This window comes from Podarcis melisellensis (assembly GCF_964234715.1).
Source record: "Podarcis melisellensis genome assembly, chromosome: 6".
Lineage (NCBI taxonomy): Eukaryota > Metazoa > Chordata > Lepidosauria > Squamata > Lacertidae > Podarcis > Podarcis melisellensis.
This window is the reverse complement of record NC_138538.1, coordinates 18,232,447-18,255,868: the sequence shown is the minus strand read 5'-3', so window position 1 is coordinate 18,255,868 and position 23,422 is coordinate 18,232,447. Positions and strand designations below refer to the sequence as shown.

The following is a 23,422-nucleotide window of genomic DNA, read 5'->3' as shown; positions in this document are numbered from 1 at the left end:
AGGTGTAAAATGAACTTTTCACTTACACAGAAGCATGGAAACCAAAACATTAGTGAAAGAGTTGAATGTTAATTTATTGTGGAAACACACATAGGGTTGTTGTGCTGCTTAATACATTCAGTTTGATTTTTTTGATACTTGTACTGCAATCATGTGCATGAACACTTTGGATATATTAGTGCAATTACAAACTTAAGAAAATATTTTATTAAACTGTGTTTAAATTTTACTCCTTATGATACTAGCCTCAATCAGGTAGCTTGTTTTACGGGATGGAGTGTGTTCTTTAAAAAGCATATATATCTATACATATCCTTGTAATGCATAAAATAATCTTGGCTTGAAGTAATGTAATTATACCTAATAAAATTAAACATTGGGGGATGGGGGAAATCAATGAACACTAGAGAGGATAAGCAAAAGGCTCAATGTGTTTTGCTATTAAAATGACAGGCTGCACTGCATTTAATTGCAAAGTAATGCAGTTGCCATGATGGTTTATCACTACCTTATTTTTACTAAGCCTTTTAAAATCAATTTGAAACAGAATAATAGTACATTTTAATTATATATATATAACGGTACTGGGCTTCAGTATAAGTGAAACTATTAGACTTTCATATACTACCTCTTAAACTTTGACAGCTAGCATCTTGTGAGGGACCAGGTCGGTCTGCTAGATGAAGACATGAAGGCTTGGTGTATGTACAATTTTTACTTTAAAACCCAGAGATACTTAAAATTTTACTACAAGTTCTAATATGCTGTTTGCTCTGTATGTGTGTGTATATATATACACGAACATACATAAATGCATTCTCAATTTTTTATTGAATCTTACAATGAATGTGTATGGACAACTTCACAGAATCAAAATTCTTTTGATGTTTGTATTGATTTACAAAAATGAAAAGAATTTTTTTTAAAAAACCCTCTCAGCAATTTAAAGACTGATTTGCCTTTTAAGTGCACCTTATCTGAAAGAGAGCAGAATATGGCTAGTAGTACAGTTTTCTGGAACTATTTTATAGTTTCTGATGAAGTCAAGCTAAACTGTGAAATCTCTGTTCTTCCACAGCTATGTTATTTAGGATGTTGTTGTGTACTTTTGTGACTTGTGTGTTTTCTAATTAAAACCTTTATGCAACATGATTTTTACATGAACATGTATAATATGTCAAATGTCAGTATTTTTCTTACCACTTCAATGTATGATGTACGTCAATACCACTAAATGGACTTTGATTTTACAAATCAAATTGGCATAAGTTGTATGTTAGTCATATTTTTACAGACTCAATAATAAAAAACTGTAACTATTGCTAATTTTAAACTTAGATGCCTTCAAGAATGCTTTATTACTTACTTAAGAAATCTCAAAAGTTACTTCCTGATTTTCCCCAGGTCTATATAGAATTTCATTGGAGCTATCCCAGACGTTGCTAAAGCACAAGAGTTTATCCTTCCACAGTCAGGCCAATCACTAGAAAAAGGAAGGACCAGGATCACATTACCTTTTCCTAGAGTATTCTGAAAGGGTTAAAAACAATCGCTCATCACCTCAATCAAAATGACCACCATAGTTTCTGTTGTAGAAGTCACTTCAAAACTAGTCTATTTATATTACATATGTATCCCACTCTTGCTCCATGAAAGAAGGAAGCTAATAGCACCACACATGTGGTCTCTCATCCAAGGAGTGATCAAACCCCTGAGCTGCTTAGATTCAGCAGGTCCGCTATATTGTGTGTCTTTAGGCCATGCCCTGTAACCATAAGATTTATTTCCTCTCTTGTGTTGCATGTGTTCATGAAGTTACTGATTAGATAACTGCATCTCACAGAGGAGTCTCCAAGTTGCTTCTGCTCCTCCTCTGTCCTCCAGAAAATTCTGAATTTTTATTTTGATTTATAGTCCCATCTTATCTAAGGGAGTAGGCCAGTTTTGCAACAATTCATCCAAAGACTTTTCAGTTTTAAAAACCCTTTCAACTTTTGCAGTTAGGTGGTCAAGGAAGATAAAATTTAAAGTAGTAATGCGAATGAAAAGGGAACCAATCTTTGTTTTCTACAATTCATTCCACAGTATTTTATATAGAAAATGTATCCAGTTTAACCACCTTGTTCCATTTATTTTTTTTACTCAAGTGTCCAGTCTTGCTTTCAGACAGTGTAGTTTTTTGTTTTGCCTTTTCTACCCATCCCTCGCTTCCCACAGATGTAGAACTTGGATTTCCCCTACCCAAGATTAACATTTCCCATTACTTACTGTCCCCTTAAATTCCTTCTTATTGCATCACCACCCAAATCAACATGTTTTAATCTGTAAAAGGCTCCATTCTCACAGTGCTTTATTAAGGCAAGTAGCTTGATTTCATACCCTAACTTTAAGTTTTCTAGCATAAATTTTCAGCATTCTGAAAAGAAATGAATAGGGGACAGTTAAATGTTTCATTATTTCATTTTGGACACCTCAGTTCATAAAGGGGAAAGCTTGGAAGGCAGGTTTGAAAAGGTCAGTTCATCATGCTGGATTTTAGAGATGCAGTTTATGTCCTTAATTTGTAAAAACATAATTATGCTTCATAGGTATTCATAAGTTCCCTTAGCGTATGATCAGAAAGTTAAAATGGTAAGGCACAGACCAGGTCTGCAGGAGTGAATAAAAGTTTCAATCTAAAATGAAAATTCAATGCATTGCGAAACCTTGTTACCTCAGGTTTCACCAATTAATTGGCATTGGGTGTGTTCACTCCTACATAAGAAGTGTTTCAAATTGTAAGATCATGGCTGTGATCCACAAAGCCAGTTAGGCTAGAGTATTTTGCATTTAAATCCAATTTAATATTAAATGTGGGTGAAGTTTGATGAAATAATAAATGAACAGGCACTAAGGTTTCTGCTATAAAACACGAAAGACAATTACGACTCCAGTTGTATAATTTAATTTCTCATGCTTTTAGGGAAGAAACTTGACACAAGTACTTGCCTGTTCCATGGGATTTGAAAACCCAACCCCTTTTAGCATTTATGTGCAAAATAAAACTCTGTGTCACTTTCTGTGACTTCAGTTGGATCTGTAATGCTGTAAATTATCTTATGACTCTGCATTTTAAGCTGGTGACTTGCGGATTTTGACAGAGGAGATAAGGCTGTTCCCCTTTTCCCCTTTATCACTGGCATGGCAGGTGCACATTACACTGGCCTTTACAACTTGTGCCTGAAAGCCCAGAGAATGTCATACAAAGAGCAGAAAGAATAGTGCAGAGTAGTGCAGAAAACCTTGCTGAAATATACTAAGTGGGATGGAAACAGTGGTATATTAACACCAGCTCCCACTGGATGCATCTCTATAGTGCAATCGCTTCTCGGCCTTTTGGCTAAGATCAAGTGTAGCATCTCTATAGTGCAAACCTAAGTTTAATAGTCTATGATTTCCTAAAAGTGTATTGAGGATTATAGTTTTGTGAGGATTCTCTGCTAGAATTTCCTAGCGCCTGTTGGAGCTACAAGGTCCAGGGTTCACTGGCAAAGAGTAACAACAAAAACCAATTTAAACTTGTGTGGATAGTGAATAAATTTGATTTAAATCTAAGTACACCCTGAGTTGTGTGGTCAGAACCTCAGTCAGTGCAAAGGTGGAAGTCATGGGAAAAGAGGAGTTCCTTTGCTCTTTTGAAAAACGCCAATATTGTAATGCTTTGATATAAACTTCAGATGCAAGTGCGTTTGGCATATTGAGCACAGTTCTGGCTGCTGCGTCTCAAAAAGCATATTACAGAGCTAAAAAAGATGTAGAAAAGGTCATCAAAACAGTAAAGGGGCTGGAGCAGCATGGAAAACATTTCATCCTCCAGATGTTGATGAACTACAACTCTCTTCCCATCAGTTCCAGCAGGCATAGCCAATGACCAGGGAGGATGGTAATTGTAGTTCAACAACAGCTGGAGGGCCAAAGTCCACCCCATCACCTGGATGAGAATAACTCCGCTATGAGAAAGATATTTACTTACCCAGGGCTTTTTAGTTTTGAAAAGGGGAAAGGAAGAAGTTGTTGGATTCTCTTTTTTTCTCGTACTGTATCCAGTACACTACATAGTCCAGTGTAGCGGAATGGTGGGGAGAGATAGACAAGAAAAAGTACTTCACATTGCATATAATTAAGCGATGGACCTTACTGCTGCAAGATATGATGGCTACATAAATTTAGACGGATTTAAAAGATAAGGCAAATTCAAGCAGATAAGGATACCAATGCCTGCTATTCACAAAGCAGCCTTCCATAGCCTCATGCTATCCAGATCCTTTGGACTATATCTGGGGCCCCCAAAGGGGCACCTATGGGCACTATGGTACCCCCTGAGCATGCCAAGGCCCCTGCACCCCCCCCCTTTAAAAATTAAGGGTGCTTGGATTTTGGATGGATGAGTAGGCTTGCATTCTTCCTCACCTGTTTGATTTTGGGGTGCATGTAGGTGTTTTGCATGTTTTAGGGGGCAGGTCTGACCCATCAGAGCTTCTCTGTGAAATACATATTTCAATTAGTGCCTGCAACAGCTTACTGAGTTTTCAAAAATATCCTCAGGCACTACGTGAAATATTGCTAGTGTTGCCTTGGATCCTTAAAATGATATAGAAACTGTTTCCTCCTTTGGTGAAGCCAGTTCTGCATGACTGATAGTTGCATACACAACTTGTGTAACAAATGGTGTGTACCTTGCACCCATTGCTTATTTTTCACATGAGAGCTGGGTGGCCTTTCACCTGCACTGCACAATGACTTGATCCTCAGGTTTTTCTCTTTGAGCTAATCAGATAGCTGGTGTTCTGCAATCTTGGTTGTGTTTACATACGTGGTTTTACTCACAGCTCAAATTCCTGGAGCCTTGGAAGAGTAAAGTATGCAGGAATACAATGAAATGTTGGGACATGAATGTGTCAATGAGGGTGGGGGGAAGCTGTCAAACTTGAAACCATGGAAGTTTTTACATAGCAGGGATTACTCAGTCTCTTCCCACTGATTACTTTTTCGGTAGGAAAGCTACCTTTCTACTGAGATACATGCTGCCTTTTAAATCATGGTTTAGGCTGATTTTTTTTTATTACAGTGATTTATCATGCAACATTTTCTTTTTGAAACGTGTGTAAAATGTATTTCTATAAAATAAGCAAATAGTATTTGTTTGGACCCTGGGTGAAAAGAGATCTCAACCAAGTGTAAGCAGAGACTCTTATATGGTTGGTTGTTTCCTTTTATAATCTAATCAATATAGCATTGTGTAAAACAGGCAGAGGAAAAAGTGGAAGCATTTATTTCTTACATTTCTATTCCTCTTTCCGCCAAGAAGTTTAAGGCAGTGTATATTGTTCTCTCTCTTGCCTCTGATGGGTTGCAATTCAGCCCAATATGACTTATATTTAAATCTCACTTAACTCTGGGCAGGACTGCAAACATGAACACCTTACGCTGACATTATGTCACTGGGCTCTAACAACTAAAGTGTGAAAACACCCTAAGTTATCTATTTTGGGCCAATTGGCAAGCAAAACAAGGTTACAAGGCAACCAGGCGTCCCATCTTCTGCTTTAACAAGCAGCTCATTCTGTTCCCTAGAGAAAAATAAATTAGCCAGGGTGGAGTAACTCCCACATTCAGTTGTCATTTAAATTGTAATGCCAATTAGGTTGGCAAACTTGCCATGGCCTGCAGGAAGCATTAATGTCTGGGAACGCATTATTTATGAAAGATGCGAATAAAATTGCAAGGAAGGGTTGTGATTGCAGCTAGTTAGACATAATGTGCCCCCGCAGTATTTTGCATTTGCCGTATTTCATGTTTGCACCCAAACAAACCTTGAAAGCTGCTTGAAGTCAACAAACGGTGAAATCTCATTCAGAATACTAGCCATCCAACCATAACTGAGGCCAGCAATGTCCCCACCCAGCACAGAATTAAAACAGAATTGTGCGTAATATAAAGCCAAATACTGAGACAATGAAAGCAACCTGTGTAAATTATGCAATACTACATAATTCGCTTGATTCTCATTATCCTAAACAAAAAAAAAATTCCTTCCAGTAGCACCTTAAAGACCAACTAAGTTAGTTCTTTGTATGAGCTTTCGTGTGCATGCACACTTCTTCAGATACACACGAAAGCTCATACCAAGAACTAACTTAGTTGGTCTTTAAGGTGCTACTGGAAGGAATTTTTTTGTTTGTTTGTTTTGACTATGGCAGACCAACACGGCTACCTATCTGTAACTCTCATTATCCTAGTTGCAGAGGGGGGTATGCAAGTCATTAAATAGGGCTAACCTTAATGTGAATTATGCCACTCAATGTCTCACTTCTTCCATTGGTTGCCTCCAACTCATTGTCTCAAATGGCCTTGTCTTCCAGCATTAAAGTGGATGTGGTGATTAAGAGAGGATCCTTTAGGGAAGCAGATGTAGTTCAGTGGTAGGTCCCTGATTAAATTCCTGACATCTCCAGGTAGGGTTGGGGGTAGAAGTCCTGTCTGCAACCTTGGAAAGCCACTGCCAGTATGTGCAGAGTGGGCAATGCTGAGCAAAATGGACCAATGGTCTGCCTTAATATAATAAGGCAACTTCCTATGGATTCCTATGTACTTGTGCTTACTACAGGGAAACCCAGCCGTTTAATTGCATGCATGCCAATTTGATGGCCCTGCATACTTTTTTTTTTGCCATGCCTCCATACTACTTATAAAAGTATTGATTCAATTTGTATGGCTGCTGAATGTGATTGTTGTTAATGTTGTCATCAATAGTAGCCACCAAAATGTTGCCATCTGGTGGTAAAGAGAGAGATTGCATGAAGAAATGGGTGCAAAGTCTAGCTTGATGAGTACAGATGGGAGGGGATCAAGTTACATGTATAGCTGCAGAAAATCAGGAAATGGAGGGATAGTTCTATAATAGTGAGGGTAGATCTGTTTTGGCAGTGACATACAAAAGATGGCTGGCATTGCATATCCACAAGAAAATGCCCAATATGTTATTTCAATAGGTATGCCAATACTCATCTGACCATCAGCAGATTTATTTCAAGTGCTTTAGGCTGGTGCTCTTCAGCCTTGGTATCAAGTTGTTGGAGCAGATTTTGGTGTTGCACAGGGTGCCCCTGAAATTTGAGGTGCCAGCATCCGCCACTGCCTTCACCAATAAATGGAGAAAATGGGGAGGAATTTCATCACTTACTGACTTTCAAAATTACCAGTACCAGTAAATTCTGTGTATTTTTTTATACATTTTCCATTAGCCACCTAACATCTTAAGGATTACTAAAAATGCCAGTGAAGTATTCACTAGATTTTTTATATTTACCACAATATGACTCTTCTTATTAGCAAACTCAGTTGGTGGGCGATTCCATTGCAGCCAGAATGGCATCGCTGAGAAACGAGAGAAATATCAACATATACTAGCGGGAATATGAAATGAATATTTCATTTAATGTGGGAGAGAAACAAGATTCTCTTTTCTTCCTTATGGGTTACTGTTTTTCCTCCCCTAACTCCCCAGGAGAAACAAGGAGAGGCTAGGGCTTACATGTACTCACTTTGGGTAGTCTTTGGAGTTGGAAAATCGTAGGAAATTGGATACAAAGATCGAAGAACCCCAGCATGGGAGACACCCTCCCCCAGGTAATTGGTTCCATTGTTCAACTGTTCTGATAATTAAGAAATTTTAGCCTCCAGTGCCTTGAGTAAGGGGCTAATTAGAAATTTAAGCCTTGATTCTCTTTTTTTAAAAAACCCACCCCATGTATTTAAGATTAGATGGCTCTTTTTTAAAACAAATCTTGCCTGCCAGTGAAAATATGTTGGCAATGTCAAACTTTAGGGAATTCTATAATAGATTATGAGAAAGTTACTCTGTGTACCCCCTCATTTTGAAGAGGTTCTGCAAGGTAACGTGCCAACTTGGTTAAGTCCTGAGAATGTAATCACTTTGAAGTAAAGCAGTTTAAATCTTATCATAAGATGTCTCCCTTGTGATGCCCAATTATTTCTTAATACCCAGTAAGTAATTTGTTAGACCAAGCTATAAGGAAACAGCCAGATCTTCCTCCTCTTGCAGATGGTGAGCATGTTACTGACATGAGTGAACATTGCCAGTAATCTTTGCTTTCAAACATCAGTCAAAGAATTGAGAGAGAAAGAAATTGCCCTTTCAGAAAATGAATTCAGATTCCAGGAAAGGTGCAACAACCTAAAGGTATAACATAGCATGCTGCCATGTTGGACCATTTGGAGTGGAGGGTAGAATCCAAAAAGTAACAGTAGGTTACTTTTATACCTTTAACAGGTCCAACAAAAATGTTACAAAGAAATGGGCAAAAATTACAGTTGATCATCATCCTTCATCAGATAGGATGAAAAATAGAACAAAACCACAGACAGAGAAAATGATGTTGCTGTGCACTGTGAAAATCTTCAGCCTGTAATAACTGAAGATGAAACATTGTTAAACAGATTTAATTAGGTTAGGGCATATCTAGTGCAAAAAAAGAGGAACAAAAGGTGGAAGTACAGTAATAATCTCAGGTTCCACTAAAGGCTACAAAATTGTGCCTAAGATATATATATAAGTCCAGCAGACAAATATAGAGGCACATCTCAATATTTTTTAAAGTATTTATTTATTTTGCTAAAATAATATACATATCACTGTATGTCCAGACAGAGACATATACATATTCACTATCTGAACAGGTCAGCAAAAAATTTATAAAATGAGTGGGGCTAAGTCTTAATGTCTATTGTGTGTAATTTCTTTTGGTGACAGGTCAGTGTAAATTATGCCTGTTCTATGAACAAGTCTCCACCCATATCCATTATGTAAAGAATCTTGCTGCTGGTCCTAGACTAGGGCAAGCATGGTTGATGTTGGAGTGTGTAAATTTTTTTCTGGGAATGCCTTCATGCTCCTTAAGACTTTCAGTGTCTGCTATCTGCATAAAGGGACATTTTTGCATTTGGCCAGTTGTGTTTGCCTGTTGTTCAGGTTGTGTCTACTGTTTCAGTGCACATAGGCTTCTGCCTTTAAATACTGACACATATCATTTAGGTTGTAATCCTGTTTCCAAATATTTGGAAGTAAGTTTCACTGAACTCCGTGGGCAATCTCTGAGCAAGCATGCAAAGCATCATGCTGCATGTAAAGGCTGCATTCTTATTCTTCTCTACAGCAGTTACAGCTTCCCCATCACTGTATATTGGAGAAGGGAAAGCTCCACCTGCTGTGTTCTTGTCTGTCTTGCAGCTACCAAAGGAACACAACAAAAAGCTGTTGGGTTAAACAAACAAACAAATCCAAGAACTCTAGAACAAACAGAATGGGGTGGGAGGCAGGAAATGTAACCCATCCCATAATAAACACCTGAAAGTATCCTCCATCACCTGAAAAGAGTTTTTCATTGTTTATTTTAATATTTCAAATTCTTAACTACCCCAAGGTGTCTTGGCAGAAAGGTAGCATACAAACGCAACAGTTAAATGAACAAAGGAGCAGATAATCAGGTGTACAGTTACTATACCCACAGAAAATATTTGAAATATTTCAAAAAATGTTCATTTTTGTTCTCACCAAAATAGGCAGTCTCTACAACATAACACCAAACAACCTAAGTACACTTCCCCGGAAGTCCCTTCAAACTTGGCAGAGCTTATGCCTGAATAGCCACGCATTTAAAGATTGCATTGTAATTGGTCAACAGCCAGACATTTGTGCAATGATATAAAGAGGGAGGGACACGGGTGGCGTTGTGGCTTAAACCACGGAGCCTAGGACTTGCCGATCAGAAGGTCAGCAGTTCGAATCCCTGTGATGGGGTGAGCTCCCATTGTTCGGTCCCAGTTCCTGCCAACCTAGCAGTTCGAAAGTACGTCAAAGTGCAAGTAGATAAATAGGTACCGCTCCGGCGGGAAGGTAAACGGCGTTTCTGTGCACTGCTCTGGTTTGCCAGAAGCGGCTTAGTCATGCTGGCCACATGACCCGGAAGCTGTACGCCGGCTCCCTCGGCCAATAAAGCGAGATGAGCGCCGCAACCCCAGAGTCGGCCACAACTGGACCTAATGGTCAAGGGTCCCTTTATAGAGAAGGAAGGCAGTGCATTCTGACTGCTCAACTGCAATGGTCTAATTTTGTCAAATGATCTTTCCATATTTTGAGCTATTGGTTATTGCATGGGTTAGGTAATTACTGCTTGATGCGAAAGAGGGAGTGCTGCTCTGCCCTGCCACAGCATCCCTTACCCCCTTAGCTTGTGTGCTGGTGGTGCAATATCTGTGTGGACAGTTCCCTGCCAGGCGCTGCCTTGGGTCAGCTCAGTTGGGTAGAGCGTGAGACTCTTAATCTCAGGGTCGCGGGTTCGAGCCCAACATTGCACAAAAGATTCTTGCATCGCAGGGGGTTGGACTAGATGACACTCGGTGTCCCTTCCGAGTCTGCGATCCTGTGCTTCCTCCGCCGAGGTGGCTGCTTCACCCTGGCCCCGACGGGAGCCGTCTTCCAACGGCAACTGGAGAGACACAGGTTCCCCACCCCTGCGAGAGGCAAAATCGAGGGCGATGCGGGGCGCCGCCGCTCGCCTCTCCCCCCCCCCCCTTTGGGCGGGAGGAGCAGCACTTCCGCGCCGCCGCCGCCAGGGGGCGCCCCGAGCTCGCCCCGCGGCCCCAGGAAAAAGGGAGCCGCTTCGGATCCGGCCGGCGGCGCTTGGCTGCGGCGGCATTCCTAAGCCGGGGCTGGAGAAGCCGTTACCCGCGGCCTCCGGGCCCAGCCGCCATGAGCGCCGCGGCGGCCTCGGAGCGGGAGGAAGCCTCGGCCTCGTCGTCGACCTTATCCCCCTCAGCTGAGGAGGGAGGCGGCCGCGGGGAGCCCCAGCTGAGGGCGGAGGCGGCGGCGGAAGAAGCGGAGCGCGAGGCTCGGCAGTTCGCCCTCTACCTGGCCCCTGAGGCGGGGCGAGAGGGGCGCGAGGAGGTGCGTGCGCGGTTAACGGCCGCGGCTGAGGGGTCGCTCGCGGAGGGAGGGGGGAGGGGGAAGCGTTGCTTAGCTACGGTGGTGGGAAGGACAGGTGGGCGTGGCGGCGGGGGTGGGGTTCCCGCCAAAATATTTTTTGGGGGGGTTGGGGTTGGATTCGTTGGTCTCTGGCGGATGTGTGAGGCGTATTGAGACTTTGAAAGCCACGCTGCGGGGGGTGACGCGTGTCTGTGGGGGGGTGTATACGTTCACACACACATAGATGGATGCTAGGCTTCGTTTAGTATCCTATCATTTTGTGTGTGTGTGTGTGTACACGTGTACACACACATATATTTAGATACAAACACACACAATGGAATACTAAACTAACAGTAAGAGCCATTTGGGATGGACTCCCACGAGAGGCGGTGGACTCTCCATCCTTGGAGGCTTTTATGCAGAGGCCTCTGTCAGGGAGGTTTTGGTTGCGATTCCTGCATTGCAGGGGGTTGGACTAGATGACCCTGGGATCCCTTTCTATAATTCTAAGCTAAGCCATAGCAAAAGGAAGCAGGGGGTGGGCGTGGAGGTGGGGATCCATTCAGAGTTGAGGCACAAATTTGGGTCTTATTTTCCTGGCAGCCAATGCAAATAGAGAAAATAGGCAAGGTTGCATTATTTCCCTTGTCCCGCAACGGTAATCTGCTTTGTGCCTGCCGAAGACATTCTTATTTAGACAAGCCTACGCAGATATTTAGAAAGTTTGTATTAGTTTTAGTTCATTTTAATCTATTCTGGTATTAAATTTATGTATGTTTTTAATTAGGGTTGTAATATTTTAGGTGATCATTTTATTGTGCTATCTTTTTTCAGCTGCTTTGAGGTTACTTCTACAACAATCAAGTAGTATATAAGATGTTATTAAATAAATAAACAAATAAGTACACTCAACTCCCACTTGATGGGACAACTTTTCCTGATTTTTAATAAGAATCTTTATATAAAGGAACATCATTTTATACAACTGTCTTAAACCCTCTCACAAACCCTGTTCTTATAGCAGCTGTCCAGAAAGGCGGTCTTAATTCTGTAAAAGCAATTCTGTGTGGAGCCAAACTAATTAACTTGAGCTAGTTGGCTTTCTGATGGTCTGACTTAATACATGAATGCAACCTGGAAAATAATTGAGGAATGGTTAGTTAGCATTATCAAGCAAAGAAGTTCTGCTATACACAAACTTATTTGACACTCCTATTCTTAGAAGAGCAGATAAATAAACTGGGAGCATGTGTGATTGGTGAAGGCAGCCTTTATCTTTTTAAAATCAAACTAAGCTGAGTTGTCTGGGTGGCTGAAATTCAGAGAAAGCCTCAATGCAGTCAAACAAACAAACAAACAAACAAACTACAGTACTTAGTAAAACATAAACACATTTTCTTTTTTTTAAAAAGCTATGATCACCACTAAAGCTAACAGTTAGCCACCTTCCCTTCAGTGTTTGTTGAAGCATAGGAAAGCTAAAGAATTCCATACGCACAGACACAACTGCTTGTAGATGTCAGTAAATGTTATAAAAATTAATTTTATATCCTAAGGTTACAGCGCTGTGCCCGTTTATCTAGAAATAATACAAGAAGCTGCCTTATACAGAGTACAGTATAAGATGTATATAGATGCCAGGAATGGAAATTTGGACCTGCATGCAAAGTATGCTGCTGTATGCACCCAGACTTGCTTCTGTGTCAGCATGTGCATAGTTGCACTATAAAAAAAGGTTTTATTTATTTATTTAGAATGTAACTTCCAGAAGGCTCCCAAAGTGGCTTATATGCAGTCATTTAAAACAGGACGACCCCTGTTCTTATTCTTAATAGTTTTAAAGACATGACATAAAAGGAAAAGGGACAGGGAGGAAAGATGAAAAAAGCAAACTCAGGTACCAGTTATTTAAATTAAATAGCAGGTCTTATAAGGACAAGTTGGAATAGAAACAGTTCAAGAGCAGGAGGTATCTGTCAGTGGAGTTGAGAAAATACCAAAGTTGCACTGTCACAGGTAATACACCCTGATTCCTTTCTGTGTTGGTGTTCCATCTGCTACAGTTAGAGAACTAGGTGGGGACAGACACCACAAAGAGCAGTGCCCAGGCGTTGGCAGTGCTACCCTTGGTTTATCTGTGATATGGGGCAAGAAGAGGTAAATCAACAGTAGCAATCACTCCTTGGGGGGAGCAACTGCAGCAAATTGCTGTTGCAGATGGTGCTGCTGCTAGAGCACATCTGCACAGTATATCTGAAGGGGTTCAAACTGCAATAGGCCAGTGTCCAGCGATGACAGAAGTTGCAGTTCAGCAGTGTCTGGGGGGCTGTAGCTTAGCCACCCCAGATCTATTAAACCATACATAAGGAATAAGAATAAGAATAAAAAGAATACAGCAAAAAAATTAGAAGGGGAAAGAGAAATCCATTAGCTTTGAAGCTTTGCAAAAGATCCGGTGTTCGTTGTTTGTTTATTGTGTTTTTGTGTGTGTTCATTTGTCTTTCGTATTGCTGTAGAATAGATATGTTAATTTGTCTGTCACCTAATAGTCATTTTTAATACATATTTTAGCAGATTCACGTTAAATAACCACATGCAGATGTCTGAAAATGTTTTGTGTGTTTAATGTACTTTGACAAATACAAATCTTCAGAGTCACTAGGAGAAAGATGAATGAATGAGCTGCAGGCTCAGCGTTCCTTTCCTGTTTTTGTGATTTGCAGCAGTATTGTTGAATGTGCCCAGACTGGCCTAGGGAGAGAATATGATGAAGGCTGTGTTGAGGTCCATGCTGCCCCCCCCCCCCCGCCTTCTCATTGTATCTTAAGGGTTCATTCCATGGTGGCTGCAGTGCTAAGAGTAATGTAAGTTGTACAGCTGAAACTGTGTTGGTTTACTTGTGCCTTTTAGACCTTGCTTTTTTTTTTACTCTGAAGTGACCAAGTGAATCCATATCATTCCAGTACCATGGCTACTAACTACAGAGCGTACAGATCTATCTTGGTTAAAAAAGTCTAAATGCACCTTGGTTCTGCCTGAATTGAATGTGATACAAATGTTCCTTTGACCTCCTCCAGTTGGGGGAATTGCAGGGTTCGTGTGGAGCCCATATATAGATGCTAAAGCCCTTTGTGCTACTGTTTTGGGTCTTATGTGACTGAAATGTGTCACTTGGCACAGAACTGTGCACAGTTACTAATTTTTGAATTGTGTACAATTTCTGTTCTGCCCCTGAAATGTTGTTTAATATACGTACAGTCATACCTTGGTTTTTAAACAGCTTAGTTCTCGAAAGTTTAGGCTCCCAAACGCCGCAAACCTGGGAGTGAGTGTTCCAATTTGTGAACTATTTTTGGAAGCCCGAACGTCTGACAGAAGCTTCCTGCAGCCAATCAGAAGCAGTGCTTTGGTTTCCAAACGTTTTGGAAGTTGAACGGACTTCTGGAACAGATTCCGTTTGACTCCCGAGGTATGACTGTATGTGTACGTCATATGTCTAATACTGCTCAAGGCAACGTACAGAACGATGCTAAGGATGTTAAAATATTATGTGTGCAGAGTCTCCTTAATGATTAAATAGTGTTCCTTTTTTTAATCCAACTCTCAGACAGGAAGGATACACAAAATCCTACGGTAAAAGTATTGAAACATGTAACTCGGCATGTTTCCATAGGAACCAATCTCATTATATGATTGGATCTCAAGATTCTCCAGATGTGAAGCTATAGGTTTCCTGCAATGGATTTGATGTAGATTATACTCCTTGGATTTTAATCTAAAAATACCAAGGTTCCAGCTTTTCAATAAACTTTGCTAAAATGGAAGCTAAAAGAAACATCACATACTCCTTGCTTTTGACTTAGACATTGCCATGGGTAAAACGCTATGAACTTGCATTAGGAACATAGGAAGCTGCCTCATACTGAGTCTGACTGTTTGTTTGCCTAGCTCAATATTGTCTACACTGACTGGCAGCAGCTCTCTAGGATTTTAGGTAGGAGTCTTTTCCTGTTTTACCTGGAGATGCTGGGATTGAAGCAGTGACCTTCTGCTTGCAATGCAGGGGGCTCTACCACTGAGCTATGGACCTCAGTATTCATTTTGCTGTGGTTTAACCATTGTTTTGTTTCCTATATGTACATTCTGGTGTTCTTTTTCATAGACTCTATAAGCACTAGAAGTAACTGACATATCATGTAGTTGAACCTCATGCTTGCAAAAATATACTTGCTCTCTGTTAATGTCAGGAAGTGGTGAAATAATGTAGTAAGTACCTGTATAGGCTTTAGCAATGGTATGATAGTATTGGTATATTATAATATTATATTATATTATTATTTTATTTTATTTTATTTTATTTTATTTTATTTTATTATAATTTAGCAAACAAGCTGCTGGCACAAGCTAAAACATTAATGCAACCTGCTGCTGTTGTTTTCTGATTCTCTTCTGTTTGAGATGAGTTTTTGTTTATGGGACTAAATGAGCAATGCCAAAGTACCTACAGTACTTGCACATTTTGAGTACTTGCAAGATCTCCACCCCCCCTCCCTTTGCATTGATGACAGAATAATATAAAATGGGTGTGGTCCCAGTTTGTGAGAGTAGTAAGTCTGTTCCTTGGCTTACAACTCTTTCTGTTTTTATTCTTCCTTGAAGTGGCATTCTGTGCTTTTCAAAAGCTTGTCACCAGTAAAAGGCAGCATAGTCTATACAGTCAGCAAGGCTGGGGCAGTGTTTTCCAACCACAACTCTGGTGTGTTGTCTCTCATCAGTTACTCTCTTCTATTCTGTGTGTTCATACTTTTGTAATGAATAACTTCTATGTGCATTTGATCATTTCCTCCTCCCTCCCAATTTATTTTCCTTTTGTGCCATGCCATGCCTTTCCAGATTCTAAGACTGGGGTGAGGTTCTGTGTTTTATTCCTTTTCTTTTTAGCGACCTGTATGGCCACTCTGGGAGCCTTTTCTGGCTGAGGAGTGGAATAAAAATTATTTAAATAATAAAAATAGCATGATTACTAGCCAGCCGGAATTAAATAAATCTTTTCATTTGTGATAGATGGTACATGTATTTATATTCATTGAATAACCGAGTTCAAGAATAATTTTGAAACACGTTTTATTTATATTCTTCTAGCTTTAAATATTCAACACCTCACCAGCAACAGATAAGACTGAATAATGCTTGGAAAAGGAGATTTTAAGAATGTGTTTGGCTATTTACATGTTGCAAGCAGTTTTTAAATTAAAGTTTTCCATATTTGCAGAATTGTGTTGCCATGTCTCTTTTACTGCGCCTTTGGATGCGGCAGCTACTTTGTGCTGTGTCTCACTGCATCGTAGCCATTTTATGTTTGGTATCCAGAATACATTTTCAGAAATGTGCCCATATGCCTGAGAAGGTCAGCAACCATTAAATTACAGCAGTGCACTCTATATGCACCTTTCCTTTAAGTTGGATGGAAGCTGCAGCTGGTGCAGCGAAGTTGTTCAAGGAGGAGTCCTTTCAACAACATGTAACACCACTGCTGAGAAAACAGCACTGACTTGTCAATAAGCTAGCGGGCCAAGTCTAAGGTCTTCCTCTTAGCAAATAAAGACCCAAGCAAATTGGGATTGCCATGATTTATATACCTCTGTCTGGTCACTTGGATCTTTGAAATAAATGCTCTTAAGACGTGCTGCATGCTCTTAAGTCCACACAAAAATGGCTTTTAGTGTTGTGTCGCCTGCTGTTTGGAATTTGCTCCCAGTGAATAGTAGTCAGGTGCCTCAGTATTGACGTTTAGGTAAAGGTAAAGGGACCCCTGACCATTAGGTCCAGTCGTGACCGACTCTGAGGTTGCGGCGCTTATCTCGCTTTATTGGCCGAGGGAGCCGGCGTACAGCTTCCGGGTCATGTGGCCAGCATGACTAAGCCATTCTGGCGAACCAGAGCAGCGCACAGAAACGCCGTTTACCTTCCCGCCGGAGCGGTACCTATTTATCTACTTGCACTTTGACGTGCTTTCGAACTGCTAGGTTGGCAGGAGCAGGGACCGAGCAACGGGAGCTCACCCCATCACAGGGATTCGAACCGCCGACCTGATCGGCAAGTCCTAGGCTCTGTGGTTTAACCCACAGGGCGTTTAGGTGCCTACCTAAAACATATTTGTTTGCCCATGCTTTCCTTAAGAGGTGATCCAGTTAAATTGAGTTATTCTTCTGATTTATTGAGTTCTTGATGTAATCTTATTAATCATTTTATATTGTTCACTGCCCATATTGGTTTCTTTTAATGTTTGGTGATATAGAAATAATCAAAATATTTATTTGAATACTTGCACAGAGACATTATAGGAAGTACCTTCTTCAAAGAATTCCCTATGAATATTTTTTGTTTCGTTGTTTTAAGATAAAGCTATTGGTTTACTAGATGGTTAAGGTGCTATGATAGGTGTTGCCTACACATTTAAAGACAAGCCTGCAATGTCACATTGATGGCAACGTTTTGGAACTGAATTTTTTTCCATCAAATCCCTTCAGTCTTATAGTTTTTCATCCCCATACTATAACTATTGTGTTTTTATCCCAAGGGGTAATACCTCTGTGGCAAAACCGCTATATGAAATTACAAAGAGGGTTTTGATCTTGAACAGTGGGCAACCCTAATTCACTTATTCTGTATTAAATCCTTGCACTGGTGGAACAGGTTAGTTGGATACCACTCTTAGTCCGTACTGGGGCAGAAAGTTTGCTAAACTGGTCCCAGCTTGTTTAGGGCTTGATATGTCAGCAGCAAATCTTTGAACTTGGCTTGGAAGCTATTAGGCAGTCAGTGTGCATCTTAATACGATTTTGGAACTATGGTTAACACAGTAACCTCAGTTAGCATGAACCACGGTTAATGCAAGGTACCTATGCTGGCATGAGGGCAGTTTGTGACAAAGCTACTAGCCTTGGTCAACTATGGTTAAGACTCAGGCCATATTATTTATGAATAATTGTTTTCCTTTATTTTCATTACGTTTTGGTTTACTTGCCGACCCTGAGTGGGGTGGGCTATAAATCTGAGGTTTTATCCCAGGTTGTCTACACCAGTCCTAAGATGGTCCAGAGGTGGGTAGAGAAAACTAGTTTTCACCAGAATTCTCTCTTTATACAGTGGTACCTCTGGATACGAACGGGATCCGTTGCGGAGCCCCGTTCGCTTCCTGAAGCAAACGCAACCCGTGTCTGCTTCTGCGCATGCGCGTGATGTCATTTTGACCGTCTGCGCATGCGCAAGCAGCGAAACCGGGAAGTAATGCGTTCCGTTACTTCCAGGTCGCCGCTGAGCGCAACCCGAAAACGCTCAACCTGAAGCAACTTCAACCCCCGAGGTATGACTGTGTTCACTTCAAGACCCTAAGTAACCTGTTCAGTTTTTAACGTGGTCAAACTTTTCCAAGTGTGAATGATTGGCTGCTGAGACTGTTAACTCTAAAATTGTCTTCCAAACAACAAATTTAGAGAAAATGTCACCATTCTATAAGTATACACAGAAGTTCTAAACTTCCATCAGCACAAAAGAGAGAAGGTAGATGTTGCAAGTGGCCAAACCTCCTCTCACTTCTTTTCCTTTCTACAACATGCTATCCCAAGAGTTTTTGGTGCTTTTGCTAATTATACAATAGAAATACTTCCTTGGAAATCCCACTCTGAAAGAAGTGAACATCCAAGTTTAAAAGCTCAACAAAGATTTGTATTTGTCTAAAATTGCTCTCAAGAGTGATCGCTGTAAAATGGAGAAATAATTTGGGTTCTTTAACAATTAGCATCATCAACTTAAATGTGATTTCCATTTTTAAAAATTGATCTGTGCTCGGACAGTAGACCTATGTCTCAGCAACGTACCAACTATAATGTGTGCAGACTGTCCAAGCATGAAATACTCAAAATTTGAAGGTATCGTATGCTTGAGAATTGCCATGGGTAGTCTTGAAACTTCAGAGGCGATCCGTTTTGAAAATGTAGCCTATTTCTTGAAAAACCTTGATTTTGTGCCTGCATGCCTGTGCATGACACTTAATTGCTAAATGGCAAATGATTATTTTATTTGATTACCAGCGTTTATTTTTAATAACTGAGTGGCATTGCTGAACTTTATTGAAATGCAGACCGTGCGAATGTCTATTCTTGGAAGGCGATCGCCTTGCTCTTTCATAGATGCAACTTCCTTAAGATTGTTTGTTTGTTTCCAGGTGAAAGAAATAGAGGAGTCTATAGAAGAGATGTTAATAAGACTGGATGAGTTCTGTGGCATGACTGATCTGGTATGTACCTAGCTCCACCTCTGTAGACCTTGAACACTGTAACTGTTGTCTCTGTTTGGCTCCTGTGGAGGCCATCTTGTGAGTGTTTCAGAAGCCATGCAGGCAGCTCAGGCAAGGCAGCAGGCAGCTGTGGTGACGGGAGGGAGGGAACACGCTCTCTCTCTCTTTTCCCGAGGCAGCCATCTTGATTACAACCTTCCCTGAAATGGTTTTTTATTACAGTGATGGTTTAGCCACAAGGTGGCACTCTGGCGCACTAATATTTAAGGGCCTAGACTAGTGCTCTCCGCTTGTAAATTTAATGTGCTCCTTACAACACACACACACACACATCGAGGAACCTAGATCATCCCCATGCCTCTCTGGCCTTTGTTGTTTAAGCACTCTGACAGGTTCATCTCCACACACACACACACACGCATTCTGTATGTTCCCTCTTCTAGATTTCCAGAGAGGTTAAAGTCCGGTGGCATTCAGTACAACAGGTACCCAAAGGTCATTTTGGGAAAAGTTGCTTGTTAGCACTGCTGCCCTTATTATTTGGTGGGGTCGCAAAGCACATTTCTCAGGAGGTTCCATGCTGACCTGTCACGATGATTGGCGTCCCCCCAGTTGATGGTTTAAGACTTGGGGTGGGGTGGCGGAATAATAGCTTTGATAATGATGCAGTCATCTGGTTGCCACAAGGTGCAAACTCATTTGAGGCAACAAAATAGTGATAAGCTGCGATTGATAAGAATGCTATCAGCATCTTTCCTCACCACTGCTGTATATGCGACTGGAAATGCTTAGGAGAAGTGGAATTGCTGTATGTTGTCACAGCAGCCCAACTTGGCCCCTTTTTAGTAGGAATTAGTTAGGCAAGTGCAAATGAAGAAAATTATGACATGTCTCGAACCCACCCAAAGCAGCAGTGCTGCAGCAGCTCTTCCCAAGAAAGACATCAAATATTTTTGTAACATAATTAGTACAGTGGTACCTCGGGTTACAAACACTTCGGGTTACAGACTCCGCTAACCTGGAAGTAGTACCTCGGGTTAAGAACTTTACCTCAGGATGAGAACAGAAATTGCGTGGCGGCCCGGCAGCAGTGGGAAGCCCCATTGGCTAAAGTGGTACCTCAGGTTAAGAATGGTTTCAGGTTAAGAATGGACTTCCAGAAGAAATTAAGTACGTAACCAGAGGTACCACTGTATGTTGAAACAGTAAGTTAGCCTTCTATTGCTATCTGGCTTCTGCCACTTCTAAATTCCCTGTGACAGTTGCAGCTCACAAAATCCTTATTTCCCACTTACCTGGAAGTAAGCCTCACTGAATTGAAAGGAGGATACTTTTGAGTAATCATGGATAGGGTTGTGATACTAGCCTAAATGTTTACATAAGATGGAAAACAGTTGTGTGATTTGAAGAAACAAAACAACTCTCCATAGGTGAGTAAATTAAAATCCTGCTTCTTTTTAAATCTGATTTTTGGTTTCCAGTGTAGTTTTGCCATTGTTTCCAACACTATCACATGCAGATAGCATTTTTACACTGCCTTCATTTCAAAATTTTGCTTAACAGTAACAAGCAAAAACAGCAGAAGGCAACACCGACTATTGCAGCAATAGAAAATTACAGTGGAGGTTAAAAGCCTGGGAATCTAAACGACATCTGCAGTCTTGCCAGGCAAACCTCCGTAGGGAGAGGGCTCTGCAAGCGACTCGTCACAACCAAAAGGGCCCTCTCCCATTTGCTTCAAATGGTGGCGGCAGCACCTAGAGGAAGGCCTTTGGGGAAGATTTTAGTGTATAGGCTGGTTGATGTAGGTGAAAGCATTATCCAGGTCCCAAGCCTTTAAAGGTAATTACCAGTGCTTGGAATTACGCAAACCACTATTCTTGGGACTTTAAAGTTATGTTGCTCATAATAGCTGGAACAGGGGCAATGTTGCTTACTCCCCTGTTACTGATTTAATATTTCAATGAATGCGGAAAATTGATTCAGCTCTGCAAGTGGCCAAAGGTTTATTCTGATCAATCTTATTATAGTGCTTTAAGTTTCAAGCTTGGAACTGTTCAAACAAAATGGTTAGAGTTTGTGGCTCTGTAATATTTTTGCAAGTTTCAGGGCCACTGAAGGAATAGCCACTTCTTTTTTCATTTTCCCTATAGGGAAAGTTTAACAGAAACTTTTGCCTATACTGTACTGAGTTTTGAGGTACACTTCATTTTATTGGCATTTCAGCTATTTAAAACTTTCAAAAATCACTTAAGTTGGTTCAATAAACTGAGTGCTCCCTGGGGTTCCCCCTCCAAAAAAAACCCTTTCCTCAATGGGGGTTTGTTTGCTTGCTTCATCTTTGCTTTACCCATGAAAACATTTTTAGAGAATCTGAAGTATGAATAATTAGGCTGTGTACAAATTATTGACCTGCTATGGCAGCATCAAAGCATTGTGCTTAGTCTGCTGAATTTGTGCTTGGCAGTGCTAAATACCTGTAGTGGCAGCTTCCTTTCAGCAGTGTATGAAATAGTATCCAATAAAATTTCATGTCATCTTTCAGATTCATTCCAATTTTTGCACATAAAAACAAACCAAGGAATTTATAGTCTTCTGTTTGTTGTCATGAAGAAATGGATGCATCGTTTTAATTAGTGAGTCAATAAAACATTCTACATTAATTTGTTTCACTGCTTTCGGTATCCTGCTTCTCTGGGTATGTTTAGTTGTTACAGTTATTGGGCTCAATTATTCTTTATATATTTGCATAAATTTGTTGGTTCCTATGATTTATGAGAATCCTAACTTCAAACAATCTTTGGGCAAAGATGTGGCTGAACTGAGAGTGCTGGTTATATAAATATATAAAATGAGATCCATCACATTAGACATGTATGACATCAGATTTTCTTTACACGGCCATACATTTTTATCAAATTCACGTATTTGTAGATGTGAGAGCCTTGATCAGCAGGGTGTGTGAAACAGAACTAATCAGTAAAGTCTCATGTTTTGAGGGTTTTAAAAAACAGCCTACTGATGTAATGATTTCTAGCCCAGGGAAGCTAGATTTGCTGAACATAGTAAACCTGGTGAGACTTATTTCATTTAATCTACGAAGCAGAAGGGTTTAGATATAGAATGGCACACTAGGTTGTTTTATACCTAAGCCCATCTGGTCATCCATCAGTCATGTTTTGGGATCTCTACATCTTCGCTTTCGTTTTTTTTTGTTCCCTCCTGATGGTTCGGCATAGGGTTCACCAACTGGGAGTTGTAGACCAAAACGTCAGGAGGCCGCTGGATCTGTGAAGGCTCTTTTAGTGTTACATGTGAGCCAGTCTTGTGTTTTTGAAGTTGACTTGTTTCCACCAACCGTAATTAAGACTACAGTAGTACCTCTGGTTACGAACTTAATTCGTTCCGGAGGTCCATTCTTAAGCCGAAACCATTCTTAACATGAGACGTGCTTTTGCTAATGGGGCCTCCTGCTGCTGCTGCGTCGCTGGCACGCAACTTCCTGGGGCAAAGTTTGCAAATAGGGACATCTACTTCTGGGTTAGTGGAGCTCGTTACCCGAAACATTCGTAAGGAGGACGATACGTAACCCGAGGTTCCACTGTACTACAGTTTGCTTGAGTGTGAATGTCACAGCAAACTGGTTGGTCTAAAACAGAAGTGAAAATGTCCAGAGTAATTGTTGCAGCCATGCTGGCTGGGAAGGGCAGTGTGTGCAAGCTTGAGGCTCACTGCGGGAAATATGTAGACATAAAAGAGGAAAGGGAAAATAGAACCGTCATTCTGTCTCAAGACAGGCAGACACACACACCAGCACACACAAAAACTTTACTGCCTTCTCTCATCCTGTGTCAGATCAGTGCGACAAAAATAATGTGGGCAAGAAGAAACAAAAATACCAAGGGATGTTTTTTCTAAAAGTATTTGGAAGTGACAGATCGGCTCCTCTTTATAAAAAAAAAAATCAAAGGCATTCTCCCTCATGTAGCAGTGGCAACTTCTTCATACTGGTTGTTTCCCTGATAAACACAGAACCCTGCACTCTCTCTTCTCACCCACCCACCCAATACCAATTGGGATAGTTAGGAGGACCTACC

The 23,422-nt window shown here is 40.8% G+C and overlaps 1 protein-coding gene and 1 long non-coding RNA gene across 2 annotated transcripts in view; both read left to right on the top strand.

The window, feature by feature from the left end:
* The first annotated feature begins 10,644 nt into the window (after positions 1–10,644).
* Positions 10,645–23,422, top strand: part of BCAS4 (breast carcinoma amplified sequence 4) — a 51,034-nt gene continuing 38,256 nt past the window's right edge. The window contains exons 1-2 of the mRNA XM_081917380.1: positions 10,645–11,005; positions 19,254–19,325. Coding sequence (XP_081773506.1) covers positions 10,811–11,005; positions 19,254–19,325 — 267 coding nt within the window. The 5' untranslated portion in view covers positions 10,645–10,810. The remainder of the gene's footprint in view (positions 11,006–19,253; positions 19,326–23,422) is intronic.
* On the top strand, positions 12,383–16,300 carry LOC309373254. The gene is made up of 3 exons (XR_014169906.1): positions 12,383–13,042; positions 13,750–13,890; positions 16,169–16,300. It is a non-coding gene; the product is annotated as an uncharacterized lncRNA (long non-coding RNA).